We start from the raw sequence: 20085 nt of genomic DNA, 5'->3' as shown, positions 1-20085 counted from the left end.
AATGTTGGCTTTTTAAACAGAAGCAGATAAAAAAAAAAAGATGCAGGACTCCTTCAGTTCTTCACTAGTCTTAGATAAACTTTCCAGAATACTGCTTCACACTATAAAAAAGAAAAAAATATCTTGCATTAGAATCCTTCAGCATCTGCATACTGCTTCACACTAGCCTGCAGCAAATATTGTGCATTCTGTATCTGGTCCTGTGTTCCTATAATGGTAATGATCTGATCTTCGGACCCTTCTAAAGGCTCATCAATTTTGATCGAAGCTCCTGACTCCTGACGGACTTGTTTAATCCACTGACCACTTTTGCCAATAATAGATCCAGCCATAGATCCAACTATATCTTTGGGAATAGTTACTTGTGTAGTAATAATAGGTCCACCAAGATCACCATATGAGCCATGACCCCCTGCATAGGAATAATCATATCCAGAGCCACCCTCTGGTTCATAAGTCATCTGCCACTCTGATGGGCTCCATGTATCTATTGCAGAGTCCCAGGTTTCATCAGCACTGAAACCAACCATGCCATCATAATGGTCTCCAGGTCTTCCTCTTCTGTCATAGGCCATTAGATCTCCTCCTCTAGGTGGTGGTGGTGGAGGAAGAGGAAGATTCCGAGCTCTGCTATCACCCCAGCCACCTCGTCCAGGAGGAGGTGGAGGAGGTCCTCAACGAGAGCTCATATCATCATAATCTCTTCTGGATGGAGGCATGGGACGCCCACTCCAACCAGGAGGCATTCTGTCAAAACCACCTCTTCCCCACATGGGAAATCCCACGGGACATCTGGCGGTTGTTGAACATCATTGTAAAACCACCATAATCATAGGTTTCATCGTAAAAATTGGGATCATAAGGCTGAGCACGTCCTTTGATGGGAGACTCTGATATAAGATCAAGGATGATCTTTATGCACTCTACAACCCTATCAGGTTTTCCTCCAATAAGAACGACTCTGTCAGTGGATTGAGGACAACATTCCTGGAAAAGCTTGATTGTTGTCTGAGTGTTCTCTCGAAGTTCTTTGATTTTAGCACTTTTGACCCCAATAATTCCTCCAGCCAGACTCTGATGAATCAACAGTCTTAACTCACAGTCAAAGTCGCTTCCTTTATGGTGTTGGTAATTTAAGCATTCCACAGCATCAGATTCCAGCGGGAGCTGGCTGGTTGCAGTGGGTGATGGCAACTGCAGGCCCTCTTCTAAGGTAGGGATGATTTTCTTCAGAATTTCTCCAATTGTTTCAATGTCAGCACTGATACTCAATATGTGCTCGGGGCCACTGCTGTCTGGGACTGAAACACTGGCATTGTAGTCTGTACGGAGAACCTTAATATTCTTGCCTCCTTTTCCAATCACTGCCCCAGCATTCTTGCTCTGAAGCAGAATGCATAATTCAACCATCTCATCAGTGCTTCTAGATCTTTTAAAAGCTTGTTCCTCTTCCATATCTTCAGCAGGGCGTTTACCAAATTTGCCATTGGTTTCGGAGTTGAGAAAGGTTTCCTCTGGCTGTTCAGTTTCCATTTTCTTGTATTAAAGAGTCACACCAATCTATTATTAAATATATCCTTGCAGGGCGGAACTGAAGTGTTCTGGGCGGGACCAACTGACACCCTAGTGCTACAGTAGCTGGGCAAGGCTACCGTCCCTATGCCGCCGTGCCGCCTCAGCCCTGCTTCATAATCTCGTAAATGCAAATAATAATAACTGGCCTATCTCCTGAGATCCTTATGAGGATCAATTGAGATAAAGCATATGAAAGTGCATTATAAACTGTAAAGTGCCACTTGGCTGGATATTGTCCATTTTTAAAATTATTATTTGGGCATCTACCATAGACAATACTCAGTGTGGCAGGAGGCCATTGAGGGTACACTTCCTCTCCCCAAGCTCTACACATCACGGCCTTATCTAGACCATATGTATTAACAGATGGAAAACTGAGACCCAGAAAAGCTGATGGGCCCAAATGTCAGCAGTGGTTAGGGGCAAACAGAGCCGATTAGACTAGAGCTATGTTGATTTTCATCACATGCCCTAACTAATCTACTTGCTCCTTCTCAGCCTGTGACCTCTGGTTTTTCTCTGTTTATAACTTGACCCCTTACCCAATGAGACCTAGCCTTTGCTGAAGGCCAGAGGGACTGCTTTCCCCCTCTCCCTTCTCTTCACCATCACAGAAAGAGCACAGGTTTGGGTATCCAGAAGAATCAGGTAATGAAAATAGAAAAAGAGATCATGTCAACAGTCCATAATCTCATCTTTGATAAGGAGGACAAAACAATGGATTAACTGGGAACCTGATGAAGAATCCAAAAAACAAGTGTTTTCCAATTAATTCAATTTAATACATACTTCTGAAATGCTAACTCTGCTCAAGTCACTGTGCTAGATTCTCACTAAGGCACAAAACGTGCCTTTCAGGCAATTATAATAGTGGGGACGAAGAAATGAGAAAAGTGGGCAGGGGGAGCAATGGTACTGGAGTGTAGCGAAGACAAGGGATGACATCTTAGTTTACATCCTACAATGCACAGGACACCCCAACATGACAAAGACTTGTCTGGCTCAAAATATCAGTAAGTGCCAAAGTTAATAAACCTTAGTTAAAACACTTATGACATATTATAATGTATACACTGTATGTATAAGGTAGTAATAAACACTACCTATATGTGATACTTGTGTAAAGTATCACAAATTCCAAAAGAATCTGTACTCATGAAAAATTTCAGTACATTAATGAAGAAAAATTATGTCTGCTGGGTAATAAAGCAATAGAACACATATTCAGAGGATTTACAAACTTAGAGCTATAGATTACAATAATTAATAAATTAAAATTGACAAAAAATGTATAGCAAGTAACCTCCTAATACAGCTGTAAATGGATTTAAAATATAAGCAAAATGAAAATCTATAAAACTGTTGGAAAGGAACAGCTGAAGGGGAATGTAAAAAGGTATTCTACGCAAATGGAAATCAAAAGAAAGCTGGAGTAGCAGTACTCATATGAGACAAAATAGACTTTAAAATAAAGACTGTTACAAGAGACAAAGAAGACACTATGTAATGATCAAGGGATCAATCCAAGAAGAAGATATAACAACTGTAAATATATATGAACCCAACATGGGAGCACCTCAATATATAAGGCAAATGTTAACAGACATAAAAGGAGAAATTGACAATAACACAATAATAGTGGGGGACTTTAATGCCCCATTTACGTCAATGGACAGATCATCCAGACAGAAACCCATAATGAAACACAGGCCTTAAATGACACATTAATGACAGATTAACTTAACTGATATTTATAGAGCATGCCATCCAAAAGCATCAGAATACACATTCTTTTCCAGTGCACATGGAACACTCTCCAGAACACATCACATGCTGGGCCACAAAGCAAGCCTCAGTAAATTTAAGAAAATTGAAATCATATCAAGCATCTTTTCCTACCACAATGCTAGGAGATTAGAAATCAACTAAAAAAACACAAACACCTGGAGGCTAAACAATATGCTACTAAACAACCAATGGATCACTGAAGAAATCAAAGAGGAAATCAAAAAATACCTAGAGACAAATGAAAATGAAAACATGATGATCCAAACCCTGTGGGACTCAGCAAAAGCAGTTCTAAGAGGGAGGTTTATAGTGATACAAGCTTAACTCAGGAAATGAGAAAAATCTCAAATAAACAACCTAACCTTACACCTAAAGCAACTATAGAAAGAAGAACAAACAAAGCCCAAAGTTAGTAGAAGGAAAGAAATCATTAAGATCAGAGCAGGAATAAATGAAATAGAAGGGAAGAAAACAATAGCAAAGATCAATGAAACTAAAAGCTTGTTCTTTGAAAAGATAAACAAAATTGATAACCCTTTAGCCAGACTCATCAAGAAAAAAAAGGGAGAGGGCCCAAATCAATAAAATTAGAAATGAAAAAGGAGACGTTACAACTGACACCACAGAAATATAAAGGATCATGAGAGACAAGCAACTATATGCTGATAAAATGGACAACCTAGAAGAAATGGACAAATTCTTAGAAGGGTACAATCTCCCAAGGCTGAACCAGGAAGAAATAGAAAATATGAACAGATCAATCACAAGTACTGAAATTGAATCTGTGATTTAAAAACTCTCAACAAATAGAAGTCCAGGATCACAGGTGAATGACTTCACAGGTGAATTCTACCAAACATTTAGAGAAGAGTTAACACCTATCCTGAAACTATTCTAAATAATTGCAGAGGAAGGAACACTTCTGAACTCATTCTATGAGGCCACAATCACCCTGATACCAAAATGAGTAAAAGATACCACACAAAAAAGAAAATTATAGACTAATATCATTGATTAACATAGATGCAAAAATCCTCAACAAAATACTAGCAAACCGAATCCAACAATACATTCAAAGGATCATATACCATGATAAAGTGGGATTTATCCCAGGGGTGCAAGGATTTTTTAATATCTGCAGATCAGTGTGATACACCACATTAACAAATTGAAGAATAAAAATCATATGATCAACAGATGCAGAAAAAGCTTTTGATAAAATTTGACATCCATTTATGATAAAAATGCTCCAGAAAGTGGGCATAGAGGGAACCTCAACATAATAAAGGTCTTATATGACAAACCCACAGCTAATAACATCATACTCAACAGTGAAAAGCTGAAAGCATTTCCCCTAAGATCAGGAACAACACAAGGATGCCCATTCTTGCCACTTTTATTTAACATAGTTTTGGAAGTCCTAGCCACGGCAATCAGAGAAGAAAAAGAAATAAAAGGAATCCAAATTGGAAAGGAAGTAAAACGGTCACTGTTTGCAGATGACATGATACTATACATAGAAAATCCTAAAGACACTACCAGAAAACTATTAGAGCTCATCAATGAATTTGGTAAAGTTGCAGGATACAAAATTAATACACAGAAATCTCTTGTATTCCTATACACTAACAACAAAACCTCAGGAAGAGCAATTAAGGAAACACTCCCATTTACCATCACATCAAAAAAAATAAAATACCTAGGAATAAACCTACTTAAGGAGGCAAAGACTTGTACTCCAAAAACTGTAAGACACAGATGAAAAAAATCAAAGATGATACAGACAGATGGAAAGATATACCATGTTCTTGGATTGGAAGAATCAATATTGTCAAAATGACTATAATACCCAATCTACAGATTCAATGCAATTCTTATCAAATTATCATGGAATTTTTCATAGAACTAGAACAAAAGAATTTTTTTTTTTATTATAAATTTATCTATTTATTTTTGGCTGTGTTGTGTCTTCGTTGCGGTGTGCGGGCTTCTCACTGCAGTGGCCTCTCCTGCCGCAGAGCACGGGGCCTAGGTGTGCGGACCTCAGCAGTTGTGGCACACAGGCTTAGCTGCTCCGCGGCATGTGGGATCCCCCCAGACCAGGGCTCGAACCCACGTCCCCTGCACTGGCAGGCGGGCCCTCAACCACCGGGCCACCAGGGAAGCCCAGAACAAAAGAATTTTTAAATTTGTATGGAAACACAAAAGACCCAAATAGCCAAAGCAATCTTGAGAAAGAAAAACAGAACTGGAGGAATCAGACTCCCTGACTTCAGACTATACTACAAAGCTACAGTAATGGTACTGTTACCAAAGCAGAAATATAGATCAATGGAACAGGATAGAAAGCCCAGAAATAAACCCATGCACCTATGGTCACCTTATCTTTGATAAAGGAGGCAAGAATATACAATGGAGAAAAGACAGTCTCTTCAATAAGTGATGCTGGGAAAACTGGACAGCTACATGTAAAAGAATGAAATTAGAACATTCTCTAACACCATACACAAAAATAAACTCAAAATGGATTAAAGACCTAAATGTAAGACTAGATACTATAAAACTCTTAGAGGAAATCATAGGCAGAACACTCTTTGACATAAATTGCAGCAATATCTTTTTGTATACATCTCCTAGAGTAACAGAAATAAAGACAAAAATAAACATATGGGACCTAATTAAACTTAAAAGCTTTTGCACAGCAAAGAAAACCATAAACAAAATGAAAAGACAACCTACGGAATGGGAGAAAATATTTGCAAGTGATGTGACTGACAAGGGATTAACCTCCAAAATATACAAGTATTTCAATATGAAAAAAACAACCCAATCAAAAAATGGGCAGAAGATCTAAATAGACATTTCTCCAAAGAAGACATATAGATGGCCAAAAGACAAATGAAAAGATGCTCAACTTTGCTAATAATTAGAGAAATGTAAATCAAAACTACAATGTGGTATCACCTCACACTGGTCAGAATGGCCATCATCAAAAAGTCTACAAATAATAAATGCTGGAGAAGGTTTTGAGAAAAGGAACCCTCCTACTCTGCTGGTGGGAATATAAACTGGTACAGCCACTATGGAGAATAGTATGGAGGTTCCTTAAAATACTAAAAATGGAACTACGTGTGATCCTGCAATCCCACTCCTGGGCATATATCTGGAGAAATCCATGATTTGAAATGATACATGCACCCAGTGTTCATTGCAGCACTGTTTTCAATAGCCAAGACACGGAAGCAGTGTAAATGTCCATGGACAGATGAATGGATAAAGGAGATGTTGTATACATACACAATGGAATATTACCCAGCCATAAAAAAGAATGAAATAATGCCATTTGCAGCAACATGGATGAACCCAGAGATTATCACACTAAGTGAAGTAAGCCAGACAGATAAAGACAAATATCATATGATATCGTTTATATGTGGAATCTAAAAAAAAATGATACAAATGAACTTATATACAAAATAGAAATAGACCCACAGACACAGAAAACAAACTTATGGTTATCAAAGGGGAAGGTGAGGAGGGATAAATTAAGAGTTTTGGATTAACATATACACACTACTATATATAAAACAGATAACCAACAAGGACCTACTGTATAGCACAGGGAGCTATACTCAAATTTTTGTAATAACCTATAAGAGAAAAGAATCTGAAAAAGAATTGATATACATGTGTGTATAACTGATCACTTTGCTGTACACCTGAAACTAACACAGCATTATAAATCAACTATACATCAATTAAAAAAAAAAACAGCTGCAGGATGTATTGGAACTGGTAATGAAAATAAACAGATCATATCAACAGTCTGTAATCTGCTCTTTGATAAGGAGGGCAAAACAATGGAGTTTATTGATATTATAGACCTGCTGATAAATATTTAACTGCACTGTTTATCTTTGTGTAGCCAGGAGCCACTGCCATGCCTGGCAGATAGTCGGGGCTCAATAAATATCTGTTGGCTAGATAAATGGGTGTCAGAGGGTTGTGTGGAACTCATCTAATCATCAGTTTTCATATTCTCTGAAATTTTCATTCTCTTTTACTAAAGAACAGCAATTAAATCATCAAGTTTGAGATGAAGTCACTGGTAACATTCTTGAACCTCTTTGCCAGTCCTGTGAGCTCCTTGGGGCAAGGTCATGTATTATTCATCTATGTATTCTCAGGCTTAGCAAGTGCCTGGCACATCTGGGACTTGATTCATATTTGTTGAACTTTTCTTTTTTTGTTTTACCCCACTGTCTTCACTCCCCATCTGCCTAAACTGATCCTCTCAGTCTTTCATTTTCAGGGGAGACCTTCACCTCTTCTTTGCTGACTGTTAAGGTAATCCAGCAGGAGCTGATGGGTGCTTTCATGTTCTACTGTCTTCACCCCTTACTCTCCTTGACTCTCTTCTTCTCTGTCACCCTGTTCCCTAGTTTCAGGGGAATAGGTGTCTTTCTTCTTTTTATTGTTTTGATGCTCTCAGTTGAACTGATGCTTCTCTCCCCTGAGACTGGACACTGTGGTGCAGTGAAAGAAGAAAGGGGTGCTGGAGACCTTGTTTTATTATTGGATGTGTGACCTTGTGTGAGTCACTTAATTTTTCTGGGAGTCAGTTTCTTTCTGTCAAAAAAGAATGATAATAATAATAAACCTGTGCTAATATTTCAAAGGATCAATTGAGACAATGCATATTAAAGCATTTTATAAACTCTGGGCTACTCTTACAATTATTTGTAAATACTTTAAAGAGACATGTTTTCACTCTACAAATTTATTAATTATGTAAAACTTAGAGTTTATCAGTAGAGCTAAGTTTCCTTCTAAATTTGTCTCGCTGATATAAAATTTTGTCACTGGAAAATTTGAAGTACAGTCACATCATTGGCCAAGGAGCCATTCATTTGAGGGGAGCTCACTAACCAGGGCTGTTTATATCAAGATGTTTCAGAGGCCAAAAATCAGACATGCATCATCCATCTCACTGAACCCAAGAGAAACAGAGCTTATAAAATTAAAAACCCACATGTAGACAGTGGTTAAAATAGCCAAAGCTGTGCACAGTGTCCTTAAATTAAGTGTTTATATCCATCTGAGGAGCCTACGGAGATCCATATTTATAAGCCGTAACCTGTGAAGATGTAAAGGACCTCATCCTTAGTCAGAAGGAGGGTGTTCAGAAGAAATGGCAATGAATCAGCAATCTTAGTACACCTTCTGCCTCTTTGTCTGAATTTGTAGTACATAACAGAGAATCACTCTAAGTAAATACAATGCCTTGTGTTGACTTTCAGTGATGCAACCTTATAGCCAGAAAAGAAAGATTTCCAGGGAAACTGAAGGAGGAAGACTTCCTCTTTAGTTATGCAGGCTTTCCTCAAGCCCACGGAACCCTGGGAAATGCTAGGTTCCAATGGTGCTATCTAATAGCAGAGGTTACTGATTTTATTGTCCCTCCTTCCCAAAGTGCTTTGCATTTCTTTTTCTTCATTGGCTCCTTTTCATGTCTTCAAATGCGCCCAGGTATTTCTCATCTTGAAAAAAATCCTCATTTGACCCTGCTGCCTCTTCCAGCTATTATCTTAACTCTTTGTTATTAACAAGATTCTCAAATGAATGACCTACATCTACCATTACCCTTTGCTCCCCACCATTTGCCTTTTCACTCCTCGGGATCTGGGTTCGTTCCTTACTACGCTGCTAAAACTACATCCCTTCATCATCCTGGCCAGTCAGTCCTGTTCTTCAGTCCTCAGTCTGGTGACCTCAGCAGCATTGTCCACTGTTGATCACTTATAAAAAAGATAATTCTCTTTTCCCTGGTTTATCTGGGGCTCCATTATAGGGATTCTGTCTCTGAAGTCAAGTAGACCTAGGTTAAAAATTCTAGCTGGGAAAAAGAACAGTGGGGATTAAATGAGCAGAAGTCTATAAAATGCTTAGCAGAACACACAGCACATTGTAAATGATCATAAAATGTCAGCTATTGTTATTATAATTATTAGAGTTTATTTTCAAATCTTTCAGTGCCTCCTCCATGTGGGAGATTCTATAACCTATGAAGCCTTCAACTGTGATCTCTCCCCTGAGCACTGGCTTATTTCTATAAAACCCCACTAGAATTGTCATCACCTTAAATTCGACACATCTAAAATTGAGTTTTTCTTCATTTGTCCAATAAGTCTTTTGGATTTTCCTATCTATGTGGGCCATGCTGCTTCCTTTTCCATTGTTCTCACCAAATCAGTGTCCAAGTCCTGCTGGTGACTCCTTCAGGATGCCTCTTACATTCGCCCTTCTCTTCAATCCCTACTTGCATGACCCTTAACCATATTTTTCTTTCCATTCGAATCTACTATACATAACGTCTTTCAAATGTGACAATTAGTGATTGACAGATGTTTTTAAATAAAGAATCCTATTTTGAGAATAAAACAGAATGTGGAGAAGCCTAGCAAACATTTTTGGGAAACCTGGATAGTCTAGGACCTCCTCCTTCTTTCCCTTGCAGGTCGGGTAAAGGTTGTGGCTCTTTATCCAACCCGCGGGCCAAGGGCCCAGGAGCACAGGAGCCACCCCAAAGTGCTTTTCCTACTCACTCCAAATGCATTCCAGTCAAAAAGCATTCATTCATTCAAGTCAAAATTCAGCGTTCTCTTCGTAGTTCCATTGCACAGTCAGAGGTTATCTATGTGAGTGATAGGATAGACTCAGCATCATGAGTCAGCAGACCCGGGTTGCAGTGGAGGGTCTGCTGGGCTGAGAGACCCGGGCCTAGCTTTCTTATCTCCAAAATGAAGGATTAGGACATGATCAACCTTTATGCTTATTCTATATGTAAAATGCTATTATTCTTCTAAGGTCTATAGCTGATTGTGATATTCTTGATTTTATCGTTAAAATTATATCATGTAAAACCCAGAATAATCAGAGAGATGCAAATATCATTTGGGTATGACTGGAGTTCCAGTCATCTCGAGGACATCTGGGATAACTTTAATATTTTGTCATCTATTATAAAGAGAAATCTATATGAATTAAATATATACATATATTTATATATATATGAAAGTCATATATACTTATGACTTTCAACTTATTATAGCTGAAGTTTATTTCTCTTCCAACAGAACATTTGAATGTACCAATGTACCTTTATACACTGCGTAGAATATGTAACAATCTCACGGTGACTTTAAAAGGCACTGCATTCCATCTTGCTTTGGAAACAAACTGTGTGGTTATTACATCCACAGCCTGAAATGTCTCATCAACAGGTTATTGTTGGTGATGGGGAATTCCAGGCTGGCAGGTGGGAGAGAACAGACTGGGAACTCTTTCATCATGGCCCCAAGGTTGCCATGATGGCTGTGGCTTGAAAGAATTCTTTGTTCTTTTTCCAGGCTTAGCAAGCACTTGGGGACTTTTGGTGACAGCTGGTAGGAGATCAGAGCCATGGGATTCTAGCTCTGGACAGCACCTTAGGAGGTGGTTAGGCAGGGAGGTTAGGAGCATGGGCTCTGGCAGAGGACAGTGTGGGTGTGGGCCCCAGCTCCACCCCTCACTAGCGACGTGAGCTTGAACCAGTTATCTTTTCTATGTCTAATAAAAAAGGAATAATAATCCATACCTCACAGGGGTGTTGTAAGGAGTTGATAACAAAGAGCTTAGCATAGTGAGTACTGGACACACTGAAGTCGCTATGAATATCAGACAACACCTCATTTTAAAGCGGAGAAAGAGAGGTTCAAAGTCCCAAGTTGGGTCAGTGGCAATTCCAGTGTTGAAAGGGTACCACTCCTGGCTCTTTCTAGCTCCTCCTAGACCTTTGGTATTACCTGCCCTACCACAATAGCTCATCAGATCAGAAATGGGAGAAGATGACAAGGTGATGGCTGAGCAGATACAAGTTCCCTTTCTTTAATCCCTTCCCTAACCACTCCTTTCTAAATGTCCCTTATATCTAAGCCTCCCTTTCTATTCTGTTACCACCCTCAGTATTTACAGTCAAGATTTTGTCAAAGGATGTATTATCTTCACTTATGGCAACTTTTGAATGCTTAGAGTTTGATAAACAGAAGGTTAAAAAAATTTTCTTTTGCTTTTATAATTATAATTGCATGAAAGGGCATAGTATCTTTGACTGCACTGTCTCCTTTGCCTCCATCACAAACATTGATATTACCAAAAGAGTAAGCTGTGTGCTGCACTGGGGCACAAGTGTTACATGCACTTTTCTGGGCAGCAGAGTCTGACAAGGTTATCCCTCAGATGAAGCTGACGTCATCTTGCACGGTGTCCAGGCTTCCTGCTCTGCGCCTTGCCTATCACTCCTGGGTCAATGTTTACCGATTCCCCTTTGGTTTACTTTTTGGTTATAAACAATAAAAATAAAGTAAATAATCAATAAGGCTTAATAAAAAAGATAATAATTAAAAATACCTCAGGTTGTTTCTAATCCCTAATCTGTTGTACATGTTTTTTGATTTCCACTCCTAAATATAGTAACTGCCTTTTATTGAGTGCTTGCTACATGTCTGGCACATTACTTGCCCAGTGTCACCTGATCAGTAAGAAGCATGGCCAGATTTAAACCAACTTAGCCTAAGTCTAAAGCCTGAGTTCCTGGGCTTTCCTCTCATTTGTCTTTGAAAATCAGATGCCCATTCATTATTGAAGCTGTTCCTAATTTTTAAAAATCAGAAACAATCCAGATGTTCATTAATTTGGGATTGGTTAAATAAGTTAGGACAGATTTATATATTAGGATAATATATGCATACATAAAATAAAGATGAAAATTAAAATTCATTGACATGGAAAAATGAGATATTATTGAGTGAAAACATGTACAAATCAGCACATCCAGCACATTACAAAATCCCACTTTTGTGGACATCCCTGTCTCCCTCCCATATTTACAGTAAATCTCTACCCAGAGAAAAAGTCTGGATGGACATCCAATAACATGTTTAACAATGTGATTACTCTGTGTTATGAGCTGAATGTTTGTGTCTCCCCATAATTCATCCCAACCCCCAATGTGATGGTGTGATGGTATTTGGATGGGACCAGTGGGAGGTAATTAGGGTTTGATGAGGTCATGAGGGTGGGACTGATGGGATTAGTGCTCTTATAAAAAGAGACACCAGAGCGTTTTCTCTCTGTCTAAATGCGCACATGAGCACACAGCGAGATGGCAGCGCTTTTTGAATGTCCCTCTCCCTCATCTAACCCTGAAGTGTACAAAAGCAAGGGGACTATTGATCCATCTTTATAGCTCCAGTCACTACAACAGTTTTTAACACTCTGTATGAGCTCAACGACCACTTTTCCAATGAAGAAAAAAGAATAAAAAATGTCACACATGCATAGGCCTGAGCCACCTCTGCCTATTCTGATGTGGTTGAATTCAGTCCCCAGTAAGGGGAGGAGTGGAGGTGAGAGTTGGGATGTTTCTCTTTTATGTCCAAGGAGAGAAGTAATTATGCTCCCTGAGAAGCCACAGAACGAGGAGAAAAGGAACAATTTAACTTAAACTCATGAGATTTCCAACAAATCTTCATGCTTAACCTTGGTCGTTATCTGCTTCTACTAATGGGGCTTCCAGCTGTGGCTGGTGAATCGGCCCAACTTGGCTTCGCCCACGACTTCCCTCAGCCACAGGAAGCCCAGCAACAGCCTCAGCATCATTCAAGCACAAGAGCTGAAACAGGTGTCTTTTTACTAATTTGCTTTTACCATTGATAGAAAATAATAAAACTATTCAAAACACTGACACTCTGTCTAGGTGCTATCACCACACTAATTATTCACAGCAAAATGACATTAAGCAGACTGTTGTCTTCTCTACTTCAAGCCAGTTAGGCCTAATAGTTACCATTGGTATTACCCAACCATACTTAGCATCCTTCACATCTGCACACGTGTATTTTTAAATTCCATGTTGTTTATATGCTCTGGGTCTATTATTCATAACTTACTGAACGAGACACCTGAAAAATAGGCAGCTTATTTAGAGCTTTACCCTTTACTTCAACCTCACTTATTAACAGAAGCCTAGAGCTCACAGGTAGGCCTTGCCTTACAGGCTTTTACTCCAAAGCCTTAATTATCAAACTGCTAACACACTGTATACCAATGCCTGAGCCCTATTATTTACTCTCGTTGCTACTTCCCTAGCAGTTGCCTATAGCGTTCAAATTATTTTCTTCACCTGTCTAGCACAACCTCATTTTTCAACACTAACTCTAATGAATGAAAATAATCCTCTCCTAATCGATTCTATTAAACATCTTTTAATCAGAAGCATTTTCACTAGATTTTTTACTTCCAACAAGATTACCCCAACAACTATTCCACATACAACTATGCCCTAGGACCTAAAATGAGCAGCTCTCCCTGTAGCTGTTTCAGGTTTTAGTCTAGCACTTGAACTTAACTTTGTAACACAAAACCTAAAATTTAATTCCCCTTTGCACCTGTATAAATTTTCCAACCTCTTCAGGTTTTTTCTGATTATTACTCACTGCCTGTCACCATTCATCAACATTTCAGCAAGCCAAAAAGCTAGCATCATTAATATTACATTTAATTTGGCTAGGAAACTTTATTCCAAAAACTTCTTCTTATCTTCAGATAAAAACTTCCACATTGGGACTTCCCTGGTGGTGCAGTGGTTAAGACTCCGTGCTCCCAATGCAGGGGGTCTGGATTCGATTCCTGGTCAGGGAACTAGATCCCATATGCAGGTCGCAACTAAGAGTTTGCATGCCACAACTAAGGAGCTGGCAAGCTGCAACTAAGGAGCCCGCCTGCCGTAACAGAGACCCGGCACAACCAAATAAATAAATAAATAAATATTAAAAAAAAAAAATTCCACATCAATTTCAAACCAAAAACATTTAATTTTCCTCTTTTTCCTTATTACACTAATGTTAAACTTACTTATTTTAATTTTGATGAGTAATCTCCATAACAATAAAAATACTAAAAAATAAAGATCAACCACCTACCACCACTAATCATAGCTGTATCTGATACTATAGCTACTCCTATAGCTCCTATAGTATCTTCACCAAAAACCCAGGATCTCTATTATCATAAATTACTCAATCTCCTATGCTATTAAAGTTAAATACCAATGCTATCTCATCATTCTTTACAACTCACAGAACTACTGAAACTTCTACTAGTAAGCCCAAAAGAAACATTCCTAAAACAACAGTAATAGAAACTTAAACCTCAGGGTATTCTTGAGTAACTAAAGCTGTAGTATAACAAAAACCCACCAATCTTCCCTCCTTCTCTGTGCTTTCTGACAGCTGATAGTTGAAAAGTCAGGAGGCCTTGAGAAAGAGGGGTTTAGGAAGAATACTAACTTTAGAACCATCCACCCATCTATCTATCCACCTGACTATCCATCCATCCATCCATGAATTCATCCATTCTTGCAACAAGCTCTCTGTCCATCTTTCCATCTATCCAACCCCCATAACAAATATTTATTGAGAATATACTGTGTGCTCTCGCTAGGGATACAGTGGTGAACAAAACAGACATCAGATGAATCTGGGCTGGGGTCATAACTCAGCCACTTAAAACAACTGTGTTACCTTGTGAAGTTAACACTTCTGAGCTTCTGTCTTCATCTGTAAATTTGAGCTAAATTTGACAGACTGAGCTTCTGTCTTCATCTGTAAATTTGGGATTCTAACTCTGCTTCACAGTGAAAAAGGTTAGAAGAAACACTGTACTCGTACGGAAAACAGTACAGTGGCAAGAACATAGTAGGTACTCTTTGGGTTTTGGCAGTTCCATATCTCCCCAGAGACTCCTGCCTCCCATCCAAATGCCACACAGGACAGCACTTCTGCATGATCGCCACCTATGGCAGCAACAAGGTCCTCTAGAGTGACGTGTGTCTGGATACGGAGCTGAGGTCTGATAAGAGTTGATGGCATGTCTTAATGCTTACCGGTCCCTGAAGAACAGGAGCTCCTTTCCCAGCATTGTCACAGCATCAAAGGCTGAGCTGGAGTCACAGAGGTCAGGGATAGAAGGATTATGAGGGGGGCTGTGGGGCACAGCGGGCTTCCCTGGGAATGTCTTCCGAGGTCCTAGGATTCAAAGCAACTTGGTCAAAATGGTACCAGGAATGTAGAGTCTGTGCACTTCTGCTCCAGGGACCCGCTTTCACTGTATATGACAAGGTAATAAAGAGCATGGCTGTTGATGACAGGCAGACCTGGGTTTGAACCCCGGCTTCATTAGTTGCTGACTTGTGTGATACAGGTGAACCTCTCTAAGCCTCCGTTTCCTCATAGTAAAATGGGGCAATAATGGTACCTACCTCAGAAGGTTTTGGTGAGAATTAAATAATGCCTAAAAAGCACTTAGTGGAGTGCTGGGCATATAATAAAAGTTCCAAAAATGTTAACTATTATTTCATTACTATGCATAATTTCTTTCATAGCTATGGGTGTTTCAAATTAGGAATCTATTTTGAAAATTGCCTCTGATTTTTTTCTTTTTGATAATTAAGTACTCTTGTTCTCAATAAGATTATAACTTTCTTGTGTGTTTTCTTATTATTTTTGAACAACTTCTGGGTGTCCTGCCCTGTGCACAAGCCTTTTCTTAGGCACCCGGAAGAGACTGAGCAAATTCTTGGGGCACTGAAGTACCTTGGAAGTGTTTGTCATTTAAAGTTATCTTCTGGTGGACCCTCTTGGAATGTAGGACCCGCCCTTTGGGAGAGGTGTTGGTGAGTTTTCATCCCCCATTCTGTTCCTGAGGACTGTCTGCCAGCTACAGAAGAGTGAGCTGGGGCTGGCTGAGCCACTGCCCCACGCAGGTCTCTGTGCTTGATAGAGTCTTGCTGTGACCAGAGCTGAGGATCAGGGAAGGAGTGAGGCACAGGGAAGGGTCCACTAAGAGTGAGAGATGGGTGAGATCAGGGTGGAGAAGGGTCAGCAATGGGGTGAAGATCAGAGGTGGGGTGCAGCTTTGGGAAAAGATCAGAAACTGGAAATTGGTCAGATCAGAAATGTGCTGCCAGGCACTCTACCAAAGATCAGGGTGCTCAGGTGGTCAGGGGTGGGTGATGTGTGTGCTTCTTGGCAATATAAAACCATGCTTCTGCATTTTGTTCACCTGTGTAAAAATGGCCATGTCAAAATATAAGCTACAGCTCCTGGCCGAGTAAGAGTGGCCATCAGAATGGTGGTGACTCTCCAGTGCACAAGGACCCATAAAGGGCAGGCACGGATTTGGAGTGGGTTCTTCTTGGTGGCCACAGGAAGTGTTTCACATGGGAGTCCTAGGGCCAAATGTGTTATATGGAGAGATTCACAGTATTTTTTTTTCCTGTCAATCAAGGGAGGAGCAGGACTGGCATATACCCCTCTTTGAAGGGATACAGCTGGCCGAACACTTCTTGGGACGAAATTTGTCTTTCATGCCTCAGGTAAAATCTGACTGCAGGTGTGTGTGCCCATTTCTAAGCAGCAGATGGGCTGGCTGGCATGCAGGAAACATGGGTGAGCTGGGCTCTACAGACCCTTTTCTAGGCTGAGAGGAAGAGGAGGGACTCCTGTAAGTAAAGCCTGAATAACCAGGCTCTGAGGCTTAAGGAAAAGTCAGTTTCCTAGATTCTTCAGCTTTTATCCATCAAACACAAAAAAGTGTCAAGGTCTAATGATGTTTCAAGATTTCATCTCATGGATTAACAGATTTGTCTTTCTGTTAAGCAAAATTGGATATAGAGTTCCTAATAATACTTTATTACCTCTGAAAGAATGTTAACACTTGAGATAATTTTGAATAGTTTGGGATAGTTACTGTCTTTGAGCCTCAGCTTTCTCAACTATCGAATGAGGAAAACATTTCACACCCCACAGGCTGATCATGAGGATGGTATGGAGATGACTCATATGAACATGATTTGCAAATTGCAGATTGCCTATATGACTGAATGGTACAGTTATTACCATCATCATTGCTATTTTTAGGAAGATAAGGTCACTTATCTGCAAATGGATAAGCACCATACATATGAAAAATATCCATCCTCTCCCAATGTCTGACTCCGATCAACACTCAAAATTCACACAAATGATTGTATATTCTATGGCCATCAAAGGACCAATATGCTCTAGAGGAAAGATGTAAAATTTAATTGTACATCTTACAAAAGAAAGCAATACTCATATCTGGTAAATAAGCTCTTCATAAGAGGGCATAGCTGGGGCTGTAGTTTCTAGCTTAATCTTCACTTATGCAGGTAACTCCTGACAAAGTATACTTTCTTTAAGTTGGAGACCAAATGCCTGTCACTTTCAGGGTTTGTGGTCAAAAAAAGTGTAGTGATTGTACCGTACAGTGCCTGGATCCCTTTCACATCATCCTTGGGAAGGTGGAATCCATAGGGATGCTGATACTTATAAGTTGGGTACATCAGTGCTGATGGGTCTGTGGAATGGGCCAGGCCCAGTGCGTGGCCAAATTCATGAGCAGCAACGGTGAATAAATTGAAACCTAGACAGTATGAGAGAGAAAAGGACAGCATCAGCACAAGGTTTTATTTTCAACATTTCCTGTCTTCACAGGAGAATTTATGCCCAAATCACAGTTTATTCATTTTCTTTTCATAACTTGGTTACTCAAAGGTTGGTAGGTTGTCCTGGCACTTAGCTTTGCTGAATTTAGTCCAGTTCTCCCCACCTTGGCTAGGAGGGGCTTGGGGGTGGGAGAAGATGGAAATGTAAATCAGTTCATTTTGTTCATTGTCAATGGTGCTCAGTAGATTGATAAAGAAGGGCCTTAGAGCTAACGGTGGCAATAATACCTAGATTTAGGCCACAGATGCCTTACTAGTTCCCTGCCTACTCCCTTTTATCCACACAAGTTTCACACTGAAGATTTCCAGATGACATGCATGATGTTCTAGAACTTTTATACCTATCCCCATCGTACTTCTCAGGAAAGTACTGACTCCCCTCAGGTCATTTCTCAATATAGCCTATTTCCAAGTACAAGTAAGAATCAAAAAATATTATGTAGTTGAAGAAAAATTGAGCTGTGTGTTGAGTAGGGGATTGTTGCTTCTTGAGATTATACACTATGAACCAGAGATCAGAAAAGTCTACAGCACATTTGAGGGTGGATCTTTTTCCCTTACGGTGCTCCCTTTTGGATTTTTGGCTTACTTGTTTTTTCTAGCCAGCCCCCCTAGTTAAAGGGTGGCTTGGGACATTGAACCTCAAGGTTTCATGATGGAGGCCCAGAAGAAGGTACAATATTTTCCAGGTTATGGTGAATTGTGCATATATACCATTCATTCCCATAGTCCACTTCTCAGCATTGTCGAAATGTGTATCTCCTCCCAGGCCTTCTCCAGGTGCAAATGCATGGCTAGAGTCCCCCGAGGCCCATCGAATGGATAGGAATCCCCGTGATCTAAACAAGTGGGGAGAAACACCAACAGGATTTAGTCTTTCTAGCAATTTTTGAAGGGTACCTAATATCACAGTGAACAGAAAACTTTTTCAATAGCATTGACAGTCTCATACAAATAGGTTTATTTTTCAATATTCATTTTTTATAAGAAGAAGCTCACATGCCAATGAGTAACCTATCCATTAAAAAAATAAAAGGGATATTTTGTATTTTAAAGATAGTAAGCATTAAAAATAAAAAATGTTCTTTTGATGTTGTATTTGTTGCAATGTCTATTAACTGGCACAAGGCATACTGTAGACTATGACCATGCCACAGATTACAAAAGGAGAAAGAGCAGATGGTCATTCAATCGCAACCTCGTCCACTGACTGGTCTGTGAACATGTTGGCAGAGTGCTTTCAATGTATGATTTGGGGTTAGGAGGGGAGGGATAAATTAGGAGTTTGGGATTAAATATACACACTACTATATATAAAATATAACCAACAAGGACCTACTATATAGCACAGGGAACTATACTCAATATTTTGTAATAACCTATAAGGGAAAAGAATCTGAAAAAGAATATATATATATACACACACACACATATATATATATAACTAAATCACTTTGTTGTACACCTAAAACTAACACAACAGTGTAAATCAACTATACTTCAATAAAAAATAAAATTAATAAGAAAAACAAAAAACCAAACAAAAATATGATTTGACTAAGACAATTATAGTAAATTGAACAAGTGTGTGCTTTCTGTTTCTAGAGCACAATATAATTTAAGGAAGTGTCAAAAAAAGAAAAAGAAAAAGAAAATTTCTCTGTAATTTTGATATACTTTCATGCATAAAACTCATGAAAGCAATAAAGGTGTTTATAAAATTACAACTTTCAAAGCTTAATATGCTTTTGTATTATTATCTACATTTAATTAAAAGTTCATTACAAATATAATAGAAAAAGAGGAAGAATAAAATGAGGGATAGTATAGAAACTACATTTCACAGTTTTTCAGGATTTTCGTGAGGATACCTTGTTTTATTAAAAACCAACAAAACAAATTCTGGTGTGCCATTCCCCAGGTTTCAGTGCAGTGTTGTCTAATCAGATTACATGCCCTGAAGGCCTGGTTAAATGGCAGCACAGTCCCTAGTAGTCAACTCTGTTTTAGGGAACAGAGCACAAGCTTGGAAGATCAAGAGACAGCCAGATGTTAACTCCATCACCTCCAGAGCTGCCCTGAGCCCACTGCCCTGC

General features: G+C 39.3%; 2 protein-coding genes across 2 annotated transcripts in view; both read right to left on the bottom strand.

The window, feature by feature from the left end:
- The window catches only part of MMP20 (matrix metallopeptidase 20), a 50986-nt gene that overhangs the window by 17150 nt on the left and 13751 nt on the right, over positions 1-20085 (bottom strand). The window contains 4 exon segments of the mRNA XM_061203697.1: positions 15347-15488; positions 17746-17907; positions 18704-18784; positions 18787-18828. Coding sequence (XP_061059680.1) covers positions 15347-15488; positions 17746-17907; positions 18704-18784; positions 18787-18828 — 427 coding nt within the window.
- LOC133099155 (heterogeneous nuclear ribonucleoprotein K-like) lies at positions 129-1533 on the bottom strand. Its single transcript, XM_061202639.1, is given in 2 exon segments — positions 129-792; positions 794-1533. Coding segments are annotated over 2 exon segments (1404 nt in total).

This window comes from Eubalaena glacialis, chromosome 10 (assembly GCF_028564815.1).
Source record: "Eubalaena glacialis isolate mEubGla1 chromosome 10, mEubGla1.1.hap2.+ XY, whole genome shotgun sequence".
Taxonomy (NCBI): Eukaryota; Metazoa; Chordata; class Mammalia; order Artiodactyla; family Balaenidae; genus Eubalaena; species Eubalaena glacialis.
The sequence above is the reverse complement of the archived record's forward strand: the minus strand, read 5'-3'. Positions and strand labels throughout refer to the sequence as shown.